Consider the following 11257-nt stretch of genomic DNA (forward strand, 5'->3'; position numbering starts at 1 on the left):
CAGGGCATGCCTAAAAAAAGCCTTTCAGTTAGCTAAATTCTGTAAATAAAAGTCAAAGAACAAAGGCTTGTGGAATTTTAATCTTCCCAGCTCAGTTAACATCTATTTATAACTACCCTGCATTTGCTATTGTTTCAGCATTCCAAAGGGACCATTCCCTCTGCGACACCCTGGTGCACTCCTCTATCATCCCCAACACCCACTCCCTTTCCCACGGCACCTTCCCGTGCAAGCGCAGGAGATGCAACACCTGCCCTTTTACCTCCTTCCTTCCCACTGTCCAGGGCCCCAAACACTCCTTCCAGGTGAAACAACACTTTACTTGTACTTCTTTCAATTTAGTATACTGTATTCGCTGCTCTACATTGGGGAGGTCAAACGCAGATTGGGTGACTGCTTTGGAGAACACTGCCGTTCAGTCCACAAGCCTGACCCCCGAGCTTCGGATCGCCTGTCATTTTAATTCTCCGCTCCACTCCCACTCTAACCTCTCTGTTCTCGGCCTTCTAAACTGTTCCAATGAAGCTCAACATAAGCTTGAGGAACAGCACCTCCATCTTTCTAATAGGCAGTTTACAGCCTTCTGGACTCAACATTGAGTTCAACAATTTCAGATGATAATCTCTGCCACATTATACCCAGTGTTCTCATAGAGTCATAGAGTTATACAGCACGGATAGAGGCCCTTCGGCCCATCGTGTCCGCGCCGGCCATCAAGCCCTGTCTAATCTAATCCCATATTCCAGCATTTGGTCCGTAGCCTTGTATGCTATGGCATTTCAAGTGCTCATCCAAATTCTTCTTGAATGTTGTGAGGGTTCCAGCCTCCACAACCCTTTCAGGCAGTGAGTTCCAGACTCCAACCACCCTCTGGGTGAAAAAGTTCTTTCTCAAATACCCTCTAAACCTCCGGCCCTTTATCTTGAATCTATGCCCCCTAGTTATTGACCCTTCTACTAAGGGAAAAAGCTCCTTAGTATCCATCCTATCTATGCCCCTCATAATTTTGTACACCTCAATCATGTCCCCCCTCAGCCTCCTCTGCTCCAAGGAAAACAAACCCAATCTGCCCAGTCTCTCTTCATAGCTGAAGCGCTCCAGCCCTGGTAACATCCTGGTGAATCTCCTCTGCACCCTCTCCAAAGCTATCACATCCTTCCTGTAGTGTGGCGACCAGAACTGCACACAGTATTCCAGCTGTGGCCTAACCAGTGTTTTATACAGCTCCATCATAACCTCCTTGCTCTTATATTCTATGCCTCAGCTAATGAAGGCAAGTATCCCATATGCCTTTTTTACCACCTTATCCACCTGTTCCGCCGCCTTCAGGGATCTGTGTACTTGCACACCCAGATCCCTCTGACCCTCCGTCTTGCCTAGGGTCTTACCATTCATTATGTATTCCCTTGCCTTGTTAGTCCCCCCAAAGTGCATCGCCTCGCACTTTTCCGGGTTAAATTCCATTTGCCACTGTTCCGCCCATCTGACCAACCCATCTATATCGTCCTGCAGACTGAGACTACCCTCCTCGCTATTTACCACCCTACCAATTTTTGTATCATCCGCGAACTTACTGATCATACCTTTTACATTCATATCCAAGTCATTAATGTAGACCACAAACAGCAAGGGACCCAGCACCGATCCCTGTGGTACCCCACTGGCCACAGGCTTCCAGTCACAAAAACAACCTTCGACCATCACCCTCTGCCTTCTGCCACTAAGCCAGTTTTGTATCCAATGTGCCAAGGCACCCTGGATTCCATGGGCTCTTACCTTCTTGACCAGTCTCCTGTGCGGGACTTTATCGAAGGCCTTACTGAAATCCATGTATACCACATCCACTGCGTTACCCTCATCCACACACCTAGTCACCCCCTCAAAAAATTCAATCAAATTAGTCAGACATGATCTTCCCTTGACAAAGCCATGTTGACTATCCCTGATTAATCCTTGCCTCTCCAAGTGGAGACTAATTTTGTCCCTCAGAATTTTTTCCAATAATTTTCCTACCACTGATGTTAGGCTCACTGGCCTGTAGTTCCCCGGTTTTTCCCTACTCCCCTTCTTGAATAATGGTACTACATTAGCGGTTCTCCAGTCCTCTGGCACATCCCCTGTGGCCAGAGAGGTTCTGAATATATGTGTTAGAGCCCCTGCAATCTCTTCCTTTGCCTCACACAGCAGCCTGGGATACATTTCATCCGGGCCTAGGGATTTATCCATTTTTAGGCCTGCTAAAACCGCCAATACCTCCTCCCTCTCGATGTTAATATGTTCAAGCATATCACAGTCCCCCCGCCCTATTTCTATGTCTACATCGTCCCTCTCCATAGTGAAAACAGATGCAAAAAATTCATTTAGAACCCCTCCTACATCTTCTGGCTCCACACACAGATTGCCACTTTTGTCCCTAATGGGCCCTATTTTTTCCCTAGTTATCCTCTTACCCTTAATATACTTATAAAACATCTTAGGATTTTCCTTTATTTTGCTCGCCAGTGTTATTTCATGGCCCCTCCTTGATCTCCTAATTTCTTTTTTAAGTATCCCCCTGCACTTTTTGTACTCCTCTAGGGCTTCCTCCGTCTTTAGCCTTTTGTATCTGCCAAAAGCCCTCCTTTTTTTTCTAATCCATTCTCGTATATCCCCTGACATCCAAGGTTCCCTGTGGTTTTTGGAACCACCCTTGACCTTTACGGGAACATGTTGCCATTGTATGATCTCAATCTCCCTTCTGAAAGCCTCCCATTGCTCCGATGTGGATTTTCCTACAAGTAGCTGATCCCAGTCCATTTTGGCCAGATCCTGCCTTATCCTATTAAAATCGGCCTTCCCCCAATTTAGAACCTTTATTTCCGGCCCATCCCTGTCCTTTTCCATGACCACCTTAAATCTCACCATATTATGGTCACTGTCACCAAAGTGCTCACCTACTAGCACTTCTTCCACTTGGCCGGCCACATTCCCTAGAATTAGGTCCAGTACCGCCCCCTCTCTTGTAGGACCTTCTACATGCTGGCTCAAAAAGCTCTCCTGGATGCACTTTAAGAATTCTACACCCTCTGTGCCTTTCACACTCTGACTATCCGAGTTAATATTGGGGAAGTTGAAATCCCCCATTATTATTACCCTATTATTTGCACATTTCTCTGAGATTTGCCTACATATCTGTTCCTCTATCTCCCCCTGACTGTTTGGAGGCCTATAGTACACTCCCAGCAAAGTGCTTGCCCCCTTTTTGTTTTTAAGCTCCACCCATATAGCCTCATTAGAGGAACCTGCTAATATGTCATCCCTCCTTACTGCAGTAATTGACTCCTTAATTAATATTGCGACACCCCCTCCTCTTATACCTCCCCCTCTGTCTCGCCTGAAGATTCTGTACCCCGGAATATTGAGCTGCCAGCCTTGCCCCTCCCTCAACCATGTCTCCGTGATAGCAACAATATCATACTCCCATGTGTTTATCAACACCTTCAGTTCATCCACCTTATTTGCAAGACTCCTTGCATTAAAATAGATGCCATCCAGCCTTGCCCTTGTATATTTGCCCTGTCTACCAAGCTGACTTGTTTTTTTCTCTATAATTGGCAGCACATCACCCCCTATTTCAGCTCCCCTCTGTATCCCATCCCCCTGCCAAGTTAGTTTAAACACCCCCCAACAGTGCTAGCAAACCTCCCCGCAAGGATATTTGTCCCGCTCTGGTTCAGGTGCAACCCGTCCGACTTGTACAAGTCCCACCTTTCCCAGAAGCAGGCCCAGTGATCCAGGAAACTAAAACCCTCCCTCCTGCACCAACTCTTTAGCCACGCATTCATCTGTTCTATCCTCCTATTCCTATACTCACTAGCACGTGGCACTGGGAGTAATCCAGAGATTACAACCTTTGAGGTCCTGTTTTTTTTTATCCCAATATTTATCCCTCAATCAACATAACAAAAACAGTTTATCTGGTCATTATTGCATTGCTGTTTGTGGGAGTTTGCTGTGCGCAAATTGGTCCACGTTACAATAGTGACTACACTCCAAAAGTACTTAATTGGCTGTAAAGTGCTTTGAGATGTCTGGTGGTCATGAAAGGCGCTATATAAATGTAAGTCTCCCCACAGATGCTGCCTGACTTGCTGATGCTGAGCATTTCCAGCATTTTCTGTTTTTATTTGCTATTGTTCAATTGGCTTCAAATCCATATATCTACTTCTGTACTTTCCAGTTGCCATGAATTTTAACCTTCAGTACCAGTCTCATGTGAGAACATAATTTGGACATTATTTTAAGACGAGTACAAGTATTTGAACTGTCAACCAGTATAAACATGGAAGCTCTACTGAATCCATCCATATGCATTCAAAATACAGAAGCCACATTACAGGAAACTGCCTCAACATAAACAAAGTGTACAACTTTGTCCCAGTGTGAAACAGTGGCTATCTTGGTTTACAACAAAGAACCTATAAACTCATTAAAACATATTTCAATTGGAATTCTTTTGCATGTACCGCATCATTTTATGAGTATCCTAAACTGCACCAAATCTCACTTACCCATCATCCCTGTGTTTGCTGAGCTCCCAATCTACCAATGCCTCAAATTTAAAGTTCTCATCTTCATGTTCAAAGTCCTCCATGGCCTTGCCACTCCCTAACTGCATAACCTCCTCCAGCTGTACAACCCTCCAACCAACAGGCTAAATTGGATAGATTCAGAACAGATCTAGCAACTCAAAACTGGACATCCATGAGGCGCTGTGGGCCATCAGCAGCAGCAGAACTGTATTCCACCACAATCTGTAACCTCATAGCACAGCATATCCCTCACTCTGCCATGACCATCATGCCAGGGGATCAACCCTGGTTCAATGGGGAGTGTAGAAGAGCATGCCAGGAGTAGCACCAGGAGTACCTAAAAATGAAGTGCCAACCTGGTGAAACTACAACACAGGACTACATACATGTAAAACAGCGGAAACAGAGCTATAGACAGAGCTAAGCGTTCTCACAATCAACGGATCAGATCAAAGCTCTGCAGTCCTACCACATCCAGTCATGAATGGTGGTGGACAAATAAACAACTAACGGGAGGAGGAGGCTCCATGAACATCCCCATCCTCAACGATGGCGGAACCCAGCACGTGAGTGCAAAAGACAAGGCTGAAGCGTTTGCAACCATCTTCAGCCAGAAGTGCCGAGTGGATGATGCATCTTGGCCTCCTCCTGAGGTCCCCACCATCACAGAAGCCAGTCTTCAGCCAATTTGATTCACTCCATGTGATATCAAGAAACAGTTGAGTACACTGTATACAGCAAAGGGTATGTGCTCCAACAACATCCTGGCTGTCGTGCTGAAGAATTGTGCCAGAACTAGCCGCGCCTCTAGCCAAGCTGTTCCAGTACAGCTACCACACCAGCATCTACCCGACAATGTGGAAAACTGCCCAAGTATGTCCTGTCCACGAAAAGCAGGACAAATCCAATCTGGCCAATTACCGCCATATCAGTCTACTCTCAATCATTAGCAAAGTGATGGAAGGTGTCATCGACAGTGCTATCAAGCGGCACTTACTCACCAATATCCTGCTCACCGATGCTCAGTTTGGGTTCTGCCAGGACCACTTGGCTCTCAACCTCATTGGTCCAAACATGAACAAAAGAGCTGAATTCCAGAGGTGAGGTGAGAGTGACTGCCCTTGACATCAAGGCAGCATTTGACCGAGTTTGGCATCAAGGAGCCCTAGTAAAATTGAAGTCAATGGGAATCAGGAAGTAAACTCTCCACTGGCTAGAGTCATACCTAGCACAAAGGAAGATGGTTGTGGTGGTTGGAGGTCAGTGATCACAGCCCCAGGACATTGCTGCAGGACTTCCTCAGCACAGTGTCCTAGGCCAAACCATCTTCAGCTGCTTCATCAATGACCTTCCCTCCAGCATAAGGTCAGAAGTAGGGATGTTCGCTGATGATTGCACAGTGTTCAGTGCCATTTACAACTGCTCAGATAATGAAGCAGTCCATGCCCGCATGCAACAAGACCTTGACAACATTCAGGCTTGGGCTGATAAGTGACAGGTAACATTTGCGCCACGCAATTGCCGGGCAGTGACTATCTCCAACAAGAGCGAGTCTAACCACCTCCCCTTGACATTCAACAGCATTACCATCGCCGAATCCCCCTCCATCAACATCCTTGGGATCACTATTGACCAGAAATTTAACTGAACCAGCCGCATAAATACTGTGGTTACAAGAACAGGTGAGAGGCTGGGTATTCTGTGACGAGTGTCTCACCTCCTGACTCCTCAAAGCCTTTCCATCATCAGCAAGGCACAAGTCAGGAGTGTGATGGAATACTCTCCACTTGCCTGGATGAGTGCAGCTCCAACAACACTCAAGAAGCTTGACACCATCCAGGATAAAGCAGCCCGCTTGATTGTCACCCCATCCACCACCGGCGCACCATGGTTGCAGTGTGTACAATCTACAAGATGAACTGCAGCAACTCACCAAGGCTTCTTCGACAGCACCTCCCAAACCCGCGACCTCTACCACCTAGAAGAACACGGGCAGCAGGCACATGGGAACACCGTCACCTGCAAGTTCCCCTCCAAGTCACACACCATCCTGACTTGGAAGTATTTCGCCATTCCTTCATTGTCGCTGGGTCAAAATCCTGGAACTCCCTCCCTAACAGCACTGTGGGAGTACCTTCACCTCACGGACTGCAGTGGTTCAAGAAGGCAGCTCACCACCACCTTCTCAAGGGCAATAAATGCTGGCCTTGCCAGCGACACCCACATCCCATGAACAATTTTTTTTTTAAATTCTGCGTTCCTCCAACTCTGGCCTCTTACCTGGGGTGGCTGTGCTTTCAGCCATCAGGGCCCTCCTTAGAAACTACTTCTTTGACTAAGCTTTTGTCACCCCTTCTAATATCTCCTTCTTTGACCCGGTGTCAATATTTGTCTGATTACGCCCTGTGAAATACCTTGGGGTGCTTTCTTACGTTAAAGGTGAGTTATATAAATGCAAGTTATTGTTACTGGCCCAGAATTTGTGGTCAGCGGCAAAGCAAAGGCGTTCGCCGCTGGCCCCAAAGAAAGCTGCCCACAGACATTGCGCAATCTCTGTGGCGGGAAGTTTGTCTTTTGCGACGTGCAAGTTTCAGTGCTGTATCGTGAGGATTCCCTCATTCCTAATCTGTTGTGACATCAACAAGCTTTTGAAGCAGCCAATCAAATTGTTGATTTCTCACAGACAGGGAATCAGGAAATGAGAACCTGCTTTCATCCCAACTTTTTAAAGATGTTACGGAGAGCAAAACAAAGATTGGGGCTCTCACATGGGGATAAGGTAGAACCTGAAATATCATGAACAAACTTTTAAAAAACTACATTTTATTTAAAGTTTCTTAAAAATTGTAATTTTTATCATAATGGAGAAATTTGACACTCCACAAAATTAAAATTAGTTTTTCAGGGCCATAACGTTTGTTTAGCAGTCAATACGCTGTTAAAACCCCAGTTACACCTAAGACAACAAGGCCTAACATTTAATGGGGTATTTAATAGCGATATTAACGTGGAAAAGCCCTGGTTTTTGTCAGTTTCACTGATTTCACTGATTACACTGATTGCCGGCTATGGGGGGAAGTGGGTCCACAGCCCAGCCAGGGTCAGAGCAGTGAGTGACTGGCCGCAACTTCAGGATTCCTGTGTTTAGATGCGCATGTGCCACATCCTGAAGTTGCGGTCAGTCTCAAAGGGATAATAGCCGTGAACACTGTTAGTTCGCTGTTATTGCCCACCGCAAATTCCAGTCCATTGTAATCACTGTTGATGTTTACAATAGAAATATTCATGTAGTCATACTCTTTTATTCCAGGCTGACCCTCCAGTGCAGAATTGAGGGAAGAGTTGAACTGTCTGAGATGCTGTCTTTCATAGAAACATAGAAAAATAGGAGCAGGAGTAGGCCATTCGGCCCTTCAAGCCTGCTCTGCCATTCAATATGATCATGGCTGATCCTCTATATCAATACCATATTCCCGCGCTCTCCCCATACCCCTTGATGCCTTTTGTGTCTAGAAATCTATCTATCTCCTTCTTAAACATATTCAGTGACTTGGCCTCCACAGCCTTCTGTGGTAGAGAATTCCACAGGTTCACCACCCTCTGAGTGAAGCAATTTCTCCTCATCTCAGTCCTAAATGTCCTACCCCTTATCCTGAAACTGTGGCCCCTCGTTTTAGACCCCCCAGCCAGGGGGAACATCCTCCCTGCATCCAGTCAGTTCTAGCCCTGTCAGAATTTTAGACGTTTCAATGAGATCCCCTCTCATTCTTCTAAACTCTAGTGAATACAGGCCTAGTCGATCCAATCTCTCCTCATACGACAGTCCTGCCATCCCAGGAATCAGTCTGGTGAACCTTCGCTGCACTCCCTCTATGGCAAGTATATCCTTTCTTAGGTAAGGAGACCAAAACTGCACATAGTACTCCAGGTGTGGTATCACCAAGGCCCTGTACAACTGTAGTAAGATATCCTTGCTCCTGTACTCAAATCCTCTTGCAATGAAGGCCAACATACCATTTGCCTTCCTAACGGCTTGCTGCACCTGCATGTTTGCTTTCAGTGACTGGTGTACAAGGACACCCAGGTCCCTTTGTACATCAACATTTCCCAATCTAGCACCATTTAAATAATACTCTGTCTTTCTGTTTTTCCTACCAAAGTGGATAACTTCACATTTATCCACGTTATACTGCATCTGCCATGTATTTGCCCACTCACCCAACTTGTCTAAATCGCCTTGAAGCCTCTTTGCATCCTCCTTACAACTCACAACCTCACCTAGTTTCGTGTTGTCAGCAAACTTGTAAATATTACATTTGGTTCCCTCATCCAAATCATTCAGATGAGACATTAAACCGAGGCCCCATCTGCCCTCTCGGATGGACTTGATATTTTCCCATGGCACTATTCGAAGAAGAGCAGGGGGAGTTCTCTCCGGTGCCCTGACTAATATTTAACACTCAACCAACTAAAAAAAGATTATCTGATCATTATCACATTGCCGTTTGTGGGACCTTGCTGTGTTCAATTTGGCTGCCACATTTCCTACATTACAACAGTGACTACACTTCAGAAGTACTTTAAAGGGCTTTGGGACGTCCTGAAATTGAGAAAAGCGCTATGTCTTTCCTTTCTTTCATAAAATACATGTGAATATACTTTCTTAATAATCCAATAAAAACAACATATTATTATTTATCTTGCTTTCAATTGCTGAAGAATTGCAATGTAAAAGTTTGCACTGAAACAGCTGAAGTATTTGTTGCACCACAAACTTACATTAGCTGCCAACATGGCAGAGGTGTTTTGGCAGACTGCCATTCCTGGAACTGAATCCACTCAGAAATACGCACTGGGGCAATTTGACCCTTCAAGAGCAGATCCTGTGCCCTTTCCTACAGGTAAACTTGGCTTACGTTTCATTGAATTCACCCTCTCTAATTCGCTCTCCTCTCAGCCCTTTATTTATTTCTCAAATTCTATGGCCAAAATAATGTATATTCCCAGTACATGTTGATTGATGTGAGTGTCCCTAGCATTTTCTGTTTTTGTTAAGTGTGTGAGAGAGTGTGTGCAAACAATGGTGACGTGTTTGAGTTACACTGTTACAGCTTTAGATGCCTTTTGTTGTCAGGTGCAGAAGCTGAGCTTGCCGTTCACACCAATGGAATCAAGAAAAATCACAAGTAAATCTAGGCCAGATACATTGTAATAAGCCACCTGATACCCGCTGGAGTGTTTTATCCCATAATTGATCTGCAGGTCAACTCAGAGGATTAGACTCAAAGCTTTATGCAAATTTCAAGTCATAGAAAAAGCATCCAACAAAAAAATGCTAATCCTGAATGTAAACCAATATAATAATCATCATACAACATTATCCATAATGATTTAATTTTCTACAACATAATTTTGATTAAAATATAGAAATAACTACAGTACATAGGTGTTTGCAGCATTCAGCGAACCACCACTGTGTTGAATTATTTTAACAAAAAAATAAGGGGAATATTTATGGAAAAGGGTGAATTGAAATATTTTCTTTGCCCCCATAGCCCACAGTCACTACACTGCCAAGAGTCTCAGACACCAGCTAGTATCCTTTGTTATCAATGAAAAGGGGGTAAGTATAATCCTCTGATCCATCTTATCGTGCTGAGGAATGTCACAAAAAGCTTGTTGTTCCCAATCGAAGCCAATGTTCGGATGGCTTTCATGGTCATATTGCGGGGAAAGCCTGCTGTTACCATATGTTTTTGTTTAGGTTCGATCTAATTTCACAAAATAAAGGGCCAACTCTTTGTACAACAGTAGAGGGGCTGCTCTTAAACCACGTCTTCGAACCAGTTCCGAGCCCTTACCTTGTGTGGTTCTGGAGTGTGAGTGTGAAGAACTGACAGCGTTGCTCGCATCCAACTCTTTGTGCTTCTTTCCCTTCCCTTTGACAGATGGTGATTCACAGTCAGACGCGTGGGGGTGGGGAGCGCTCCTGCCTTTGACGATACTATCACTGCCGCCGTTACCTCGCCTCTCCCCAGAGACTCATCTGCCACTTGGTGTGAGTGGAAAGGAGAAAACTCCCGCTGTGTTAAGATGTCAGAGAGAGTGTGCAACCTCGCCGACAGGCAAACAAGTAAAGCAACCGAACTCCCAAACCAGCGCCAAAGCCACTCACTCACCTGTCCCTTCTTTTCGCCCAGCAATCCGGCTGCTCCCCACTCCTGAATCGGATAAAGTATGTTTTTCTTCCTTTCAGCCAGCTTCTGGGAAAAGTATTTGTTCAAGAAAAAGTGTAATTGGCTGCCATCTACTGGTTGAAAGCGGGCGAACAGCCATACATCGACAAAATACCGCACAAAGCTGGAGCCAGACATACACACCCACAGGACATGCTGCTCCAGCTGGTCTGGCACTGAATGAGGCATTGAAATCAAAGCGTTGTCAAAGAGATAGCAGTTTTTAAATGTTGAATGTTAGTGCACACATGCAGTGTTCATTCAAAATGACTGGAATTTTGTTTATTTTATTCGGTCATGGGATGTGGGCATCGCTGGCAAGGCCAGCATTTATTGCCCATCCCTAATTGCCCTGGGGAAGGGGGTGGTGAGCCGCCTTCTTGAACCACGTGTGGTTAAGGTACTCCCACAGTGATGTTAGGTGAGGAGTTCCAGGATTTTGACCCAGCG

General features: G+C 45.4%; 1 protein-coding gene across 2 annotated transcripts in view; it reads right to left on the bottom strand.

Annotated features, from left to right (window-relative positions):
* pxylp1 (2-phosphoxylose phosphatase 1) overlaps window positions 1–10849 on the bottom strand; it is a 574980-nt gene extending 564131 nt beyond the window's left edge. Inside the window, exon 1 of one of the 2 annotated variants that reach the window (XM_085990500.1) lies at window positions 10751–10849. Coding sequence is in view for 1 of the 2 variants with exons in the window: in XM_085990493.1 (XP_085846619.1) it covers window positions 10433–10483 (51 nt within the window). In the remaining variant the exon portion in view is untranslated. Of the gene's footprint in view, window positions 1–10432; window positions 10668–10750 lie in introns of those variants that run through there. The other variant, XM_085990493.1, reaches the window with a different exon arrangement.
* Window positions 10850–11257: the final 408 nt, after the last annotated feature.

Source organism: Somniosus microcephalus, chromosome 6 (genome assembly GCF_052327205.1).
Source record: "Somniosus microcephalus isolate GS21.2 chromosome 6, FLI_Smic_1.0, whole genome shotgun sequence".
Taxonomy (NCBI): Eukaryota; Metazoa; Chordata; class Chondrichthyes; order Squaliformes; family Somniosidae; genus Somniosus; species Somniosus microcephalus.